The sequence below is a fragment of the Gorilla gorilla genome, chromosome 12, assembly GCF_029281585.2.
Source record: "Gorilla gorilla gorilla isolate KB3781 chromosome 12, NHGRI_mGorGor1-v2.1_pri, whole genome shotgun sequence".
Classification (NCBI taxonomy): domain Eukaryota; kingdom Metazoa; phylum Chordata; class Mammalia; order Primates; family Hominidae; genus Gorilla; species Gorilla gorilla.
Window position 1 is genome coordinate 100,819,880 of NC_073236.2, and position 16,909 is coordinate 100,836,788.

The 16,909-nt window shown below is 35.9% G+C and overlaps 2 protein-coding genes across 13 annotated transcripts in view; one reads left to right on the forward strand and one right to left on the reverse strand.

Annotated features, from left to right (window-relative positions):
* The window catches only part of SOS1 (SOS Ras/Rac guanine nucleotide exchange factor 1), a 140,168-nt gene extending 131,373 nt beyond the window's left edge, over positions 1 to 8,795 (forward strand). For 2 of the 3 annotated variants that reach the window (XM_004029111.5, XM_063695933.1), the window contains exons 21-23: positions 1,045 to 1,089; positions 2,771 to 2,889; positions 4,049 to 8,795. In XM_004029111.5, the coding sequence (XP_004029160.1) occupies positions 1,045 to 1,089; positions 2,771 to 2,889; positions 4,049 to 4,540 (656 nt within the window). In that variant the 3' untranslated portion in view covers positions 4,541 to 8,795. The remainder of the gene's footprint in view (positions 1 to 1,044; positions 1,090 to 2,770; positions 2,890 to 4,048) is intronic. The other variant, XM_019021184.4, reaches the window with a different exon arrangement.
* ARHGEF33 (Rho guanine nucleotide exchange factor 33) overlaps positions 1 to 16,909 on the reverse strand; it is a 145,975-nt gene that overhangs the window by 41,008 nt on the left and 88,058 nt on the right. For 5 of the 10 annotated variants that reach the window (XM_019021185.3, XM_063695934.1, XM_063695935.1 and 2 more), the window contains one exon: positions 14,928 to 16,643. The exons of 2 other annotated variants lie outside the window; for them this stretch is intronic. In XM_019021185.3, coding sequence (XP_018876730.1) covers positions 16,514 to 16,643 — 130 coding nt within the window. In that variant the 3' untranslated portion in view covers positions 14,928 to 16,513. Of the gene's footprint in view, positions 1 to 14,927; positions 16,651 to 16,909 lie in introns of those variants that run through there. 3 more of the 10 variants (XM_063695947.1, XM_063695943.1, XM_063695944.1) reach the window with 3 other exon arrangements.

Below are 16,909 nucleotides of genomic sequence, written 5' to 3' on the forward strand. Positions count from 1 at the left end.
GCTACACTTAGGAATCATAGGTTCCAAATAAATATCAGTACATACGGAAATCAGATAATGGGACAGATTATTTGAAATTAGGGCTGCCTAGAAATCTGGAACGTGAGATCATCCTCCTTCTGACCAAATATGCTTGAATAAACTTAATATTCCAAATTATGTGAGGGATTGCCTATTGTGCAAAAAAAAAAAAAAAAAATCTGAATTTAAAAAAAATTACCACAGTCTAGTATTATTTTAGTCTCTTGGATGTTATAACGTTATCTATTCCATCTGTTGTTAATATGAGACACTGTACAAACAAACAACTATATTGATTTAGAATCAGTATAGATCACCTAGCTTTTTGTCTCAATTTTCCTACTTTAATGCTCTTGGGGCTTTTGCTTTTGATTTTCAGTTTTTTTCTTAAAATAATTAATATTGTTGAAATTAGACTTTCTAAATTTAAATTTATCAGAATTTCCTATGTAAAATGAGTCTAGGCACCAAATGTTTAATGGCTTTAAAAAAAAGTTTATGACTATAAAAGGAAAAACCCTTTATCAATTTCAAGCTTGTTTTATATCCAAAGTGCTACTTATTTTGTGATGAGACTATATATCCCAAGAACATTTTTCAAAGACATATAATTAGTAATTTTTTTATTTTTCAACTTACATAAAATAAATTTATTACTTGTTTCACAAGTTTGAGTTTTCAAAATAATCTTTACTAAATGGCATATTTATATACATCCAGCTGAACTTTTTGCTTGAATTGGGTTTCTACATTTTAAAGTCTTTCAGTAATATACGATTTTTTATGAATGTTTTTCATTTAATAATTATGAAATCAAGTAAAGCTAAAAGGAATCTTAAATTCCCAATATGATATTTTTTTCTTCTCAAAAGTAAGTAGTAATGAGGTTTTACTATAAACTGTTACAGCATTCTTTAAAACTACAATGACAATAACATTTTCATCATAATACAAATTTTTGCAGATGAGTTGAATATATCAATGAAAGAAAAAAAATCTACTTTTTCTTGTTTCCTTTCACAGGCAATGATACCGTCTTTATCCAAGTTACTCTGCCCCATGGCCCAAGTTAGTATATTTGGTTTAAGACTCATAATTCTTGCTTTGGCTTTAAAAATCAAACCAAGTGTAACCTTTCCTGCTAAAACTCTTCTTGGGTCTGGCAGCATTGGTACCTTGCTTGCAACATCCTAGAAGTGAGGCCTTCACTTGTGCTATCTTTAGATCATAAGTGATTTGCTTAAATTTGTATATTTTTCATGCTTTTTATAAAACCTTGTTTCTCTCTTAAAAGAACATATTAAATAAGTGGCTTCCACATTTAACCATTTCTTTTTTCCAACTATAGAGTTCTAAATATATTTTAATGCTCAACTTTGAAAAAAAAAAAAAAAGGCAAGAGCATGCATGCGCATATGGGAATGCTGGCAGCTACATGCAGTTTCTAAATCACAAAATATACTTAGCCTGATGGCAGGATAGATTATAGACAACTGCTTTTGACTTTAGAAGAACTTTCTTATAATTGTAATTATTCAAAGTATAGCCTAAATACTGATAAACAAAATAAAGTTCCATTTTAATTTTAAGGTAAACTAACAAGTCACTAAATTCCATTATTTTAATTATTTAAGCTAATATTTTTTTGCTGTCCTTTCATACAATTTCAAAATATGTACAATGGAAAATACTAGTTACAAGCTGAATTAACTGTATATTCTTAAGAAAAAAGGTAGGTGATCAAAATGTTGATCATTTAAATAATATCAGTACACAAAGTACTCTTTTTAAGTTCTATATTTTATAACATATGACAAAATAAAAAGCTTAATGCTTAAAGGGAATAAAAACTGCCAATATAATTTTGAATGATGGTTTATTTAAGTATTTTTTTCACATCTTTTTTTATAGTAGGTATACACAACTTAAGTGTTGTTTTCCAAAGTGTATTTATATGCCTACCTTATGTTCTTGTTACCACAAATGTCTGTAAGAGAGGTTCTAATTAGTAGCTTTACTTACTTTTTTTGTGCCAGTCCACCAACTTATTCTTAAATCAGATTCACTAGATTTTAATGTAATTTCTGTTTTCATGGTCAGGGCTGCCTCCGTTGTCTTGAATAGTGCCATCACCGTTAAAATTTTTGGATTTAGAGTATAATGAGCCTCTTTTTGCTGATAGGCAAAGGAGAGCCTATAACTAAACAAAATGAGGAGAGGCCCCTCACCTAGACACTATGATTCTTTCCCTTGCATCCTTTGAGAGAAATGCTAGGGAGAGACATCGGAGAGAGTGGTTAAGAGCACAAACTCTATTCCCAGGGACTATCCAGTAAGGTGGGGAAGTTCTATAAATTCTAATAAAGTCAAAGAAAAAAATGAACCCATTATAGAATCTAAAAATTACCATTCCAAAGATTTTCAGTAGCTCACTGTCTCCCAGACATCTGAGAATCAGACTCAATTAAAAATTTCAATAATAGAGTAACCATGGGAATGTTATTTTGTTCAGGCAAAATAACAGAATACCTTAGGCAGCTTTTTTCTAAATATTCTGCTAAAAAATGTCTGCATGCTTTTATGGCAGTTTGCTTTAATGAAATACTATTCGGTATTGGTTTATTGAACAGCTTTTGGTATTTCTACACATTACTTTTAACTATAAGCAATTTCCAGCTAAGACTTTTCAAGGTAAATAAATGAAATAAAATTCCTGTGGACTTTTTCTTAAAAATTTAACATCCTACAGGATCTGCTTCTGTATCATCTATAAGTTTAACCAAAGGCACTGATGAAGTGCCTGTCCCTCCTCCTGTTCCTCCACGAAGACGACCAGAATCTGCCCCAGCAGAATCTTCACCATCTAAGGTAAAGTAAGAAATCTTGTTGTGTAGAAATTGGAATCATTACAGTTACATTATAATAAACGGCTGTCTAGTTTAGTTCTCACTAGGATAAGTTAACATTTCAGAGTATACAGGCTTAATAGTTTAAACAAGGATTACATATAGATTTAGCATGCAGTAATGTTTCTTTCTTCTGAAGGTAGTTTTTTGGTATGCATTCAAGACCCTTGTAAACCTAAGGCTATGGTTATTTTCAGAAAAAAACAAAAGTTTTAATCTGTAAAGTAAGAGGAATTTGGTTTCAAGCAGTTCTTTAAAAGCATACAGAAAAAGTCCTGAAGCTTTGTATGAAGGCACATTATAAGTCAAACTGGATTTTGACATATGCTAAAATTTACTTATCTGAGCCCTTAATAGTAAATCTGACATACTTTTAAATGGAGTTTTCATGAAAATTCTGGGTTTGGAAGAGACCCCAAAGGCTCAAAATAGCTATTATTTCTACTTATTTAATTTTGTTTTTTTCTTTTTGGCCAGCTGTTAAACTTAATTCATTAGTTCTTAAGCTGTCCAGAGTGCAGAGCACCAGGATAAGTCAAGACAAGACACTCTTTGTAGAACTTCATGAATGTTAACATAGTTAACTTAAAATTATAAAATAGTTACTTTATGCTAAATTAGAAATGATCTTAGATTGAGTGATAAGCTAAGCAAGCAGTAGCAAACAAAATTTTGAGGAAAAAAATTTAAGTAAAAACTACGGCAAACTTTTTTTTTCTATGAATTGACAGAACCTCCCATTTAAAACATATGCCAGCCTTGGCAACAGAGCAAGACCTTGACTCTACAAAAAATGAAAAAAATTAGCCAGGCATGGTGGTACATGCCAGTGGTCCTTGCTGCTTGGGATGCTGAGGTCGGGGGATCACTTGAGCCCAGGAAGTTGAGGCTACAGTGAGCCATGATTGCACCACTGTACTCCAGTCTGGGCAATAGAGCAAGGCATTGTCTCAAAAAAAAAATTTTTTTTTTTAATTAAAAAGAAAACATATGGCAAAACTCCCTGTTCCACACTTAGCATCCTGCCAATAACATGTTTGAAAACCCCAACTTAATTCTTATAGTCATGATACTTCATAAATTTATTAATAAATGTGTATTTTATTCTTTTCATTTGTTAGATTATGTCTAAGCATTTGGACAGTCCCCCAGCCATTCCTCCTAGGCAACCCACATCAAAAGCCTATTCACCACGATATTCAATATCAGACCGGACCTCTATCTCAGACCCTCCTGAAAGCCCTCCCTTATTACCACCACGAGAACCTGTGAGGACACCTGATGTTTTCTCAAGCTCACCACTACATCTCCAACCTCCCCCTTTGGGCAAAAAAAGTGACCATGGCAATGCCTTCTTCCCAAACAGCCCTTCCCCCTTTACACCACCTCCTCCTCAAACACCTTCTCCTCATGGCACAAGAAGGCATCTGCCATCACCACCATTGACACAAGAAGTGGACCTTCATTCCATTGCTGGGCCGCCTGTTCCTCCACGACAAAGCACTTCTCAACATATCCCTAAACTCCCTCCAAAAACTTACAAAAGGGAGCACACACACCCATCCATGCACAGAGATGGACCACCACTGTTGGAGAATGCCCATTCTTCCTGAGTTCCTCTGTACTGGGATGTATATTTTCCTAGCCCCAAATCCATTGCTGGCAATGGATGCACTGAATGTGCCAGCACTGAGGAGTTAAAATGAGAACTCCAAACACTAACGACTCTTCTTCAAGATGCAGTATAAGACAATGAATTTTAACCTAGATGTAATTATAAAATGGAAATGGTATTCCAGTTTAGAATATGGAAAGACCGACCTAGAGGAATTGGACAACTGATTGCACCTGAAAATCATAAAGGGACTTTTTCTGGCCAATAGGCAGGAGTCCTCTTTTTGTGAAGTGATCTTTTGTGAAGTGATCATTAAAGGGATGGAAAACACAGTCTAGTGTCCAGCAGGCCCACATGACAGTTTTTGTAATTCAAATTATGCACTTTTAAAAAAAAAAAACTTAAACAGGGATCTTAATATCTTCCTTTGTTTTCCTTTGCTTTACTCTTCTACTTTAGAATATTTTCTTAAAAATCACTCAAAGGACTGTGAGGAAAGGCTGTGGTACCTGACCTTGTTGAAATCAAGGCCCAGCACTGTACTACAGTCCTGTTTACAGATTATTACGGTGAACTGAATGGGTACCGAGGCTTCACCAAAGAGGTACTTTTTTGTTGTTGTTGTTGTTTTAGGAATAATTGTACCAATTTTAAGAGCATTCCCCCCACCTGTCCCCACACACCCAAACAAAATGTGGTGGTGTTGCCTTCAAAAAAGAGAAGTTTTGTGTCATTAACATGACAGAACAACTTTTTAAAAAAAAATAACTGTCAAGTATTCTATTTGCATTTAGGAGACTGTTAATCTATGCTAGATTGTCATTTTCCCTCCTTCTCCCACAAAAGTTTACTGGTAGTCCATGTCATGGCTCGTAGCTATCCCTCTAACCATACCATGGAAATGCAGGCACCCAATGTGAAAAGGAGCACTTGCTGGGCATCACTGACACCGCTCATGTTTTACACATAGTTGAGTAATCAGCATATCTAGAATTATCTTGCATTGCCTAAATCATATGTATATAGTGAATGTTATATAATATACCTGGCAGGTCTGTTTTAATTTAATTGAATAAAGATACAAATACTTTGTTTGGCTGGCATATATTAAATTATTATATGAAGAAAATGGTTGATTCTTATTTCTTTTAGTTGAAAAACACACAAAAACACTAAACATAAAAGCACGTTTTGTGGTACGCCTTGGTTTCTAGTTCTGGATATATGTATTAATCTTAAAGAATGATCTAAAGTCACAGCTTGGCATATAGGAAGATACTTGGTTAGAATAGGATGGGTATCTTTTAAGCAGAACTTTGTAAGTTTTAAGTTCCTAAGCAAAATGTATACAGTTTGTTAAGGTTTATATTGAACATTCTACCTTGCTTGAGGTTTTCTGCTTTATCAAAACTATTCATAATAGAACATCTACCTGCATCATTACTATCATAATATGGATTATTCATAAAGCGTATGTACTGTTCTTCTGAGTCTAACAAATACTGTGACTGAAATGCATGCACCTTGTTGAAGAGAAAACATTTTATTAATCTCCACTATAATGTCTGTGAAATGTGCAGTATTCCATCCTTAGAGAGTTATCTGGTTCATCAGCATCTGCATGTATCCTCTGAATAATGAAGCAACATTTCAGCAATTCTGTTAACCACACCATTAGAGACATTTTTAGAAGTGCTGCAACATGGTGGGAACCTAGTACTTTAATAATTTCCTATGATATTTATTAGAGCATAAAATGTACATCACGATAGTACAGTATGTAGTCCTTTAAGACCAGAAGGTATGTTAACTGCACCGTCATTAAGCAGTCTATCCTATTTTCTTATTTATTTGTTAGAATTGAATCCTTTTTCAATATCTGTACCATTCCTATGATGGTAGCCATTTTTCTCTTTATAAAATATTTCCTCTTTGAAAAGCGTCCTAAAACATTAATTTCAAATCCCCTCTTGGATGCAAAGTGTCCCTAAGACCATCCATTCAACAGTATTTATGTGAGCCAACTTACTAGAGCCGCTACAACTAATCATGATAGACAGTCCAGAATCTCCCTGGACTTTTTACTGGGCCAGCCTCATTGTCCCTAAGATTTCTCTTTTTATGTCTCATGGATTACTTCTCTTTTTAATTGCCCCAGGCCCATTCCAAATGAGAACCTGGTAAAAGTCACATTGGACCCCCTTCAGTATGTCTTCGGCTAATGTGTTAGCCTTCAATAAGGTGATAACCCCTTTTCAACCTATCTAGTCTGTAAAGAGGAAAAATTCAAATTTGGAGTTCTAATCTTATTTCTCCCAAAGGGAACTATTCTTCTACCCCATGGTTCTAGGAGACCACTTCACTGTGCAACAGTTTTACATGCATTGTGGATGGAGGATATTTTTATTCTGAACTGTTACATTTAGGTAAAAATATTTTCTGCAGTGGTAACTGATTAGAAAAATGCCAATTGGATGCCCTTAGGTGGAGGTGAGAAAATGGTATCCTTGCCTTCTTCTCAATATGAAACATTAACTAGTTGACAAATTTATCCTTGTAGTAATGAAAATATATTTAATCAGGGACCAGAAATGGCCGAGGAGATAAATGCATCATTACAAAATTCTGCTTTTGAATCCTGGACATTACAAGGGGGTAAATGCAGCATGACTTTTTGTTAACCACATTCCAAAATGTGGAACATTTCTTCTAGAAATGAAAATATTTCAAGGCTGATGTATTTTAAGACTACACATTATCAGGAAACATACACTGAGAGTTTGCTTAATTAAAGGTTGTTGGGCATCAAATTATGTTTAGTAGGTTACTATTCTCTAACAACTCAAGGATGCTTTAATGGATCTGAATTTGACAAAGAGCATGCCACACTAATACTACAGTCAACAACAGCCCAGAGAACAATTACTATGTCAGCTGGAGGCTATATTATGATTCTAAATTCTTAAAGGTTTTTTTCCCTCCATAAATCAAAAATTACCTTATGTAAACCAAAAATTAGTTGGTATTTATGGTCATGATCTTAATTCTCAAGTTTAGCTTAATCTTGTATTTCACTGTTTGTCTTCTAATATGACAGCTTAAATTCAGATTTTTAAGTGACTCAGCAAAATAGGAGTGTCCCAATTTATTAGTGTTGTACATATTGAGGAAAACCTTTTTGTTCCTTCAGATTTAGAAAGAAACAGTTTAACCATTTATTTCTTGGTATTCTGCTGCTGTGAATAGGTTTACTTATTATTTTAACATATATTGTGTGACTACGCAAGTATAGGTCCTGTTGTATTGCACATTAATCTTTACCAGTAACTAAACATCACAAGGTTAATATTGGTTTGGCTGAAAGAATTATGCAGTAAAGTTATTTATAAGGGAACATGATGACTTTATTCAATATTTTTCTTCTTTGAAACATCTCATTACTAACTTTTAAAATTATTTCATAATCCCTTATACATGAGCCAATGAAATATTTTGAGCTCTACTTAAGAAGCATGAAGTCTATATTATAAATCTAAACAACAAAAGCACTTGTAACTTGTTTAGTAAATTCCATGCCTTATTTTCCATTTTTGACACCGTAAAGTGCATTTTCTGTCGACTGTGAGCAAATTTCCCTTTTGCCTTTAATGAAAATAGTGCATTAAGTAGCCAATTGCTGCAGAATTGTAAAGCAAATTAGCTAACAGTGGGTCACATTGGACTACCACTCAAAGAAACAAGATGCATAACAGATGGAAGGTACATGTGGTGTGGCTTAGGGAGAGCGCACCTGTGCCAGATGCATGCCACTTTCAGTAGCTGCCAAATGTGCCTTTAATTAAGAACATCTCTAATTTTTTTCTTCAGATCAAGTCAGCATTTGGGGGCGGGATTTGGGCAGGGAACTTTGGGGTGCAAATATCTGGTGAAACCACCAGAGAATTTGTTTGTCAAAGTGACATGTATAATTTTAGTTGAGACGTGTTTGTGTATATATGTGTATTTGCCTTTGTTTAGTAGCACAGTTATTTGCTAAAATAATTGTCAAAAAATTGCTCTGTTGGTCTTACTTTGATGTAAGAACAAAGTGTGGTCTATACATCTAATATGGCCTTTGTACCTAACCATGTTCATAGGTAATCTTTGTACTCTGTGTGCAGCAGTATTTGGTTTGCATTTAAAGTGAAAATAACGGCTGTTATTTTTCTGGCATTACTAAGATAAACTTAAAAATAATAAAGAAAAATGCCTTACATAGCCCACAAGTGTATTATTTTTGCATGTATTTATTTTAGAGGGCAGTATTTTTGAAATCATTAGTGATTCTCATTTAGCTCATATATGCCATATAGAAATATTTTGCATTTTTATTGTGGTCTTTCTTTGGAGGCACTTTTTTCCTGTATCAAGTTATAAAAGGATAAAAGAAGTTCCACATTTCCCTCTGTGTCAAATCTGCTGATTGTAGTGAGTGGGAGGCCTTTGGGATGAAAACTAGTAATTTAAAGTGACCTTGAGTGTCACCTGGATGAAGTTTCAGAGTGCTAAGGCATTTGTATTCCATAAAAGAAGTTTTGAGATATCACGTTCCCTGACAGGCAGCTTTTGCTGAGATCTGCTGGAATGAGGTAGCCTGACCTTTAGCAATTCTTTCTTTTTCTAGGCTTGGCATGAAAATGTGAGTTTAGGGTTGTAACTAAAGAATGATGCAAATGTACTGTCATTCAGTGTGAACTATGGGATGTAAAAATTGATGAATCCTTAGAGAGCCAATCCCCTGATTTAAAAATTAAGGTAGATGAGGCCTAGAGAAAAGAGATGACTTAGCCAATATCATGTGGCAGTCCAAGCATGAATTATCGAGTATATTCTAGGTAATAAATTTAATAGTTATAGGAAAATAATGTTTTTATTAAACTTGATTCTGAATTTTCTCTTGAATTGTCACTTCTTGTGAGCTTTAACCCAGTGATTTACTTTTTAATTTATTTTAATCCTCTTAGGTCATCACAGATTAGTCTGTTTGGTACAGTCCATAGTTAAGCCTGCCTTTTTGCTGATAGGTGCACATGGTGTCCAGAGGGAAGGATGGCTTCAATATAGAGTACAATTCCAAAAAAGCAGTTTATGGCCATTCTAACATTTTAGGACTCTTGATTCTTACTGGAGGCAAGAAAAACTATAGCCCACTTAAAAGCTAATTTCTCTACCTCAGTAACTCATCAGGAAAAGGAAGAATCAATGTGATAGAAACAAGCAGGTGCTTTGGAATTATGTCTGTGTTCACCTTCTGGTTTCACTACTTATTACATGAGTGACTTTGCAGAAGTTAGTTATTTAATCTGTTTCTCATCAATACAAGGAGGTTAACAGATGTACTGTTTGAGTCTATTATGAGGTTTAAAGGTCATATGTGCAAAGCACATGCCTTTCACAGAGTAGGTGCTTAGTAAATGCTAACTAAAGTTACGAGGGATGCATTGTCAAAGTTGACTGGCTTTTAGGTATCTTTTAAGAGGTTGGTTGCTTATCCTGAAGCCCTCATAATTTGATTCTTTATGATTTCCTTTGCTGTTTATCATCACTTAAATTAGTTCTGAGTGACCTTAGGTTATAAGCATTTGATAAGGGCCCATCTGACTATTCAGCATTCAACAAATATTTATTCTTCAGGTACAATTCTGATATTAGGAATACGGCAATAAACAAAACAGGCAAAAGTACATGTCATCATGTGGTTTTATAATCTAGTGAGGAGATGCAGACAATAAAAAGTAGTAAGCATAATAAATAAATATATTATACATTCGAATGTTTTTACTTATGAACAAAAAAGGATATGGTGACTGGGAATGTGGAAGTCCAGGGGAGGTGAAATTTAAATGGGATGGTCAGAAGCCTGCCTCATAGAGATGACATTAATAGACTTGGAAGAGGTGAGGGAACAAGACATGCATATATCTGGGAGAAGACTATGTCAAGTCACAGGAAACAGCCAGTGAAAAGCCCAGAGGCAGGAGCGTACTTGGTACATGTGAGGCAGAGTGACGCTGCTTGTATCTGGAGAAGAATAAATGTGGGCAGAAGAGAAGGAGATGCCATCAGAGGTTTGACAAAGCTCACTTAAGGCTTTAAAAGCCCTTGTAATGACTTTTGACTTCTTAGTGGCAGAGTAACCAGGGACAAGATCTGATTGACATTTTAACAGGATCACTCTGGCTGCCCTGTTGAGAATAAAATAGTGGGAATAGGGAGGCTAACCCAATAGAAAATAGCTTGGACCAGGGTGATAGCAGTGGAGGTGCCTTATAAGAGGAGGTCAGGGCCTAGATATATTTTAAAGACAGCCAATATGCTTATAGACTGAATGTGAGGTGTAAGAAAAACAGAATTGTTAAAGATGACTTCAAGGTTTTGGCCAGAGTAACTGGAAGGCTAAATTTACCATTAACTGGCGTGGGGAAGATATGGTTGAAGCAGGCTTGGACATACTAAGTTCAATAAATGTATTAGACATTTTCAGAGATGTCAAGGAGGCAGTTGAAGATGTTAGTCTGGAGTTTGGGAGAATAAGCTAAAGATAGTGAATTGGGAGTCACTTTCATAAAGATATTAAAGCTAGCAGACTGGATAAAATCACAAAGGAACTGAGTATAGACTAGAAAAAGAAGAGCTCTAAGCAAAGGAGAGCCCTGGGGCATTCTAATGTTAAAAGAGAGGGGACAAGCCAGGCCTGGTAACACCACCTACTCTGGAGGCTGTGGCGAAAGGATCACTTGAGCCCAGGAATTCGAAGTTACAGTGAGCTATGCTTGTGCCTGTGAGTAGCCACTGCACTCCAGCCCGGGCAACACGGAGATCCTGTCTCTAAAATTAAACAATTAAGAAAAAAAGAAAAAAAAAGGCAGGAATAGATGGCGAATCAGCAAGGAGACCAAGAAGAAACTCCCAGTGAAGAAAAACGAAAACCAGGAGTATGTTGTGTCTTTGAGGCCTAGTTAAGATAGAAGGACGACGTGATCAGCCTGTCAAATGCTGCTTGATAGAGTAAGATGACTGAGAAGGAACCATTTGTTTGACAATGTGGAAGTCATTGGTGATCTTGACACAAGCAGTTCAGGGGAGTGGTGTGGGCAAAAGCCTGGGCCCTAGTATGATAAAGAATGGCAAGAGAGGAACTGGAGCAGTTTCCTCTTTGAAGTTTTATGAAAGGGAAGCAGAAAACTGGGGCATGGCTAGAACCGTCAAGAGAGGATTTCTTTTGCTTTAAAGATGGGAGAAATGCTGAAGGGTTTGTCCCAGTTGAAAAGAAAAATGTGATAATGAGGAGAAGAGACAGAAGCACAGATGGTATCTACCAACAGTCCTTTACAGTAGATCCTATTAATATCTTCAGATAGATAGGCTTACATACATGAGACGAAACCCAACACATTCAGTTTTCTTGATAAGAATTAAGAGCATTTACAGCTACTACATACCTGAAGGGAATGAGGCAAGAAGGCATAAAAATCTCTATTTTGTAGATAAGGAACAAGTTTAGATGACTTATTAAAGATTATGTACTAAGCTCTTGGAAAACAACAGATTTTAAAGTTACTTGGTTTGGGAATAAAAATTTTGATTATTTTGAACATCTGACAATCTCCCACAAAGATATTTTTAGTATTGCCTAAATTCATCCCTTTATGTTCTATATTTAAAACTCAGCTGTAGTGTTACACATCAATTTCTATTTTTTTCCCTTAAAATATATAGGTCTCCATCAGTTTTCTCAACCTTCTTTTTATCCATACCCCTATTTGAAAAACTGTACCTCTCCCTTCCTTTCCTCCCAACCCATCCCCACCAGGTGAGACTCACCAGCCCATATACTATAAATATCAGGCTGCTCAGATGCTGAGAATGCTGCTCTCACACCTCCAAATGAACTTTCAGGATAAGAGAATCCCAACTGTACCAAAAGCATTATTTTTCTAGGCTCAGGCAGAAAGTTATTAATGGTGATGTTTCAAGAAAAAGTTTAATCTGAAAACTAGACCTAATTTTATGATACAACTTAATGCAGAAAAATTTGTCATTTTTCTAAGTGCATGCAATTGGTTATCTGGAATATACAGTCAATTTTACCAATTTATAGAGTAATGATCATATGCATATGTATATTCTTAAATCAGAATCTTACTGTGTGTGATAGCAAAGGTTACAGACAATTACGAATACAAAAATACTGGGTTTCAATGAACAGTTTGTTTTCTGTATCTCAAGAATCAGTTCTTTATTCTGTTTTAAAATGCAGTCTATGAATAGAATCTGAGTGCTGAAACTTACATATAGATCATACTATTTATTGGTCTAATAGGTGGTATCTCTAAAATTTCAGTGGGAAAATGACTCGCAGGACTGCATTAAAATGCAGATTCCTTTGGGAAACTACCTATTGGGTCCTATGCTTATTACCTAGGTGACAAAATAATCTGTAAAGCAAACCCCCATGACATACAATTTACCTGTATAACAACCCTGCACATGTACCCCGAACCTAAAAGTTTAAAAATGCTGATTCCAGGCCCCCACCTCCAGATATTCTAATACAGTGGGACTGCAATGGTGCCCAGGAATCTGCATTTTCTACAAGTGCCCTCATGGAGGTGATGTATTAAGTCTTAAAGGCAGTGAGGAAATGAGACATGAGGTGCTATAGAAAACACGCTCAAAGGGTTTCCCTGATGTTCTAGTTTCAGGTCCCAGACTAAACTATTTCTTATGGGATGAAATAGCCCACTGGGGAGAACCCTAGAGTACTGGTCCACAAATCCTTGGTTCTCAAAGGCTCCAATTCTGTAGTCAGAGAAGGAGGGCAGTCCTTGCTTGGGCCTATATATATTGATCTCGCAAGCCTGTAGAAAGGGCCTATTGCGACTCCTAGCCTGTGCAAAATATCTACTTCATCTTTTGGTAGAGTGCTTCTTTCTGATTATCAACCCAAATACTTCTCAAAGACATCTGTGGTCTCCTATGTAAAGTGCACTTCTCCAGAGGGCTGGAGGTCACAGATGTAGTCATTGTCAAGTTCTTTTCCACACTGCTCCATCCATGCATTATTTAATGTAATGCAACATTACATTAATAGGCCATAATGCAACATTACATTACAGGCCTGGTGGCCCACACCCGTAATCCCAGCCTTTTGGGAGGCTGAGGCAGGAGGATAGCTAGAGCCCAGAAGTTTGAGACCAGCCTGGGCAACATAGTGAGACCTTGTCTCTACAAAATGTTTAAATCAGCCAGGTGTGGTGGTGCACACCCATAGTCCTAGCTACTCAGGAGGCTGAGGCAGAAGGACTGCTTGAGGAGTCTGAAGCTGCAGTGAGCTACGACCTTTTTTAAACTGGAGAGATGTTTTCTAATGCTAGATGCTGTGAAAGTGGCAGTGGTGGCTTTAACTGCTTCTGAAGGCAACTATATTTTATTTCCTTCATGACTGATATTTTTTCTTTAAAAAAAAAGGCAGGGAGGTAGAGTGATAACTGAATTCTCTGTCAAATTAAGAGTAAAAATTATTTTCTGTAGCTTTCTGCTTATTAAAGCACCACCATTAATGTTGGCATCAGCTACTTATTGAGCACCTACTATGCAGTCTTCTAGAGGTGGAAAGGAATTTAAAAATACATGGCATAGTTCCTGCCCTTGAGGGGACTTGCATTCTTACTGGGAAGACACAACAAACACATAAAGAGATAAACAAGTTACACCACAAGAAGTCACAAAAAGATGAAGAGACTTAAACCGGGTCTTAAGATCGGCAGAGAGGAAAGAACTAGAGAAAGGGCATGAAGCAAGAGTGAGCCTGGGGAAGGTGCATAGCTGACTGGGAAATGGTAAAAACCCAGTTTACTTGAGGTAAGTCAGTCCACCTAGGACTCTGAAAAATATGAGATGGTAGCCAGAAAGAAAGAAAGCCTTACTGGAGAGAGCAAGCCTTGGATGTCACATCAAGAAGTTTGGAATTTCACTGTAGACAAGTAAAAACAGAAGAGTTTCACATAAAGCAGTATTTGGGAATACCGTATTAGAGACATGCAGGATAGATGGGAGCAAAGAGTACTTGGAGACAGTTAGAAACCTCAGGAAAACTCCAGGTATCAAGTGATGGGAACTCACCTGGAGAGTAAGTAAGTAAGTAGCAGCGTTAATTATTACTAGTTTCATAAGCTAGTTTCATAAAATACAACTCAATTATTTTGGAGTTACGCTACAGATGTAGCATCAAGATTTTTCAGAGGATGCTGCCAAAATAAAATTGGTGAGGTGTGTGATAGTTTTTAAACCTTTCTAGTAACTGATCAATTTTAGTGATAAACAGAAGATGAAAGGGAAAAGAATTTTATTATGTTAACATTTTATTTAATAGATTGTGACTTCTGTAGTATTTCACCTTCCACGTCCAGTCGATTTGGCATTGTGCTTGCAAGCACTGCCGGCCAGATAATAAGAGAAAAATCTAATTTCAAATGAATTCATAAACTTCTGGGAAACAAAAATCTTGGCTTAAACTTAGATACTGGAAACTCAAAAAACTTGGCAGTGATCCTTTATGTGTTCCAGACAACTACTATTCAAAACGCAGGTGAGTTCCTAATTTGTCATCAGACAAGGAGAAGAAAACTTGCAACACTTACATGTGAACCTTTGCCTATTTTATCAACAAACGCTTCAATAGAGGAACAGCTTCTGAAGACACCAGTTTGAGTACCAAGATTTTGAATGAACAGAAACCAAATACCCCTAATTTACTATACTGAACTGCCTGGGAATAAAGACAAATTGTTTAAACCCAATTTTTTTTCTATTATAAATCTGATGTTTGGGGCATATCAAGGATGCTGACCATCTTGCACATATCCATGTGGAAACAGAGCACATTTTATCACCCCAGAGCCAGGCAGGCCTCGTTGCAATTTGATTCCTCTATCTAAGCTTTAAGAGCTTGGTTTCTTTACAAAATAGGAAAACAGTCAAGTACTGCAATCCTGAATTTTCACTTTGACCTGCTGTTTGTAGCAACTGCTGTGTGTGAGCCATGGAAGTTTTGGTGCTATTGCCACCTTCTTTTCAGGCTGCAGAAAGTCTTCTTAACAAGATGTGGCTAAATCACTGCTTTTTTCCTGGTCCATCTGGTCGTGAGTGTGTGTGACACTCAAGATCACTAGTGGGTCTTGAATACTGAGTACTCAATAAAACACAGACTGGACTGTTTCCATCCTCAGCTCAACCCACACAAGGGAAAATGTTTCTTTGCCTTCCTCTCTTCCCAGTTTCTACAGAAATCCTTGTTCCCTTTACTGATTTCCATAATCACAGAACAAGTTTGGAGATCAATGTGTTTTTAAGCTTTGAACCTTCTGAATCATGGTTTAAGCACAAATTCTCCATAACTCAGATATGCAACATATAAAATACAGTTCTGTTAATTAATCCTTTGCCTTAAGGGATGTTAGATATTGCCTTAGGGTTTTTGGAAGACATGAAGCAAGACAGAACTGGCCCCTAACATAGTGTATATTAGTCTAAGAACACTGGATGAGTTAATAAGTTAAATGCCTAGGAAGCATAAAATTCAAATCCATGTTAAATATGAACATGCTCAGTATTATACTCGGGGAATGACTTCAAGTTGGAAGTTTTCATTCTTATAAACATTTATTTTCCTCCAAATTTATTGTGTTTTTCTGTAATGATGTGAAAAGTCTTCATTTCCCTTTTCCCCACTGTTGAGGTTCAAAAAGCCAGATCTTAACCAGAAACTAACCTTCATCTCTTCAATGTCTTGTATGTTTAGTTTCATGTGTAAGTATTTATATTAGTTTTCCTCAGGGATTTATACATCAATATATATATATTCCTACACAGATATATACAAGCTTTTTATCCTCATCTTACCACTTGACAATACAACTTTAAGTATGTTTTACACAGCTGTTCCTTGGTCAAGGTCATTTGCAAGAGCAAGTCGGTTTCTGAAGAAATCTTGTTTGGTGGGTGAAGGATCCATTGAGGGATTCTCATTAGTTTTTTCCCTGTATTCTGATCCACTGGACCTAAAATCTCAGCACACAGATAAAGTACAGGTTGATTTGGTTTTAATTGTTTTCAAATATTTTTATCTATCCCAATTGTTTTGCATTTGTAAAACCGTTGCTTCCTAGAACTGGAATACTTTTTACTCCCCTGAATTTCATGACTTAGGACATGTGTATCTAAGATTTGCATTGAACATAAAGAGAATATCTTTCTAATGCTTTATGGGGACAATTGTGACAATTGTATATGTCAGTGTAAGATATTGTGTAATAACATCATAATA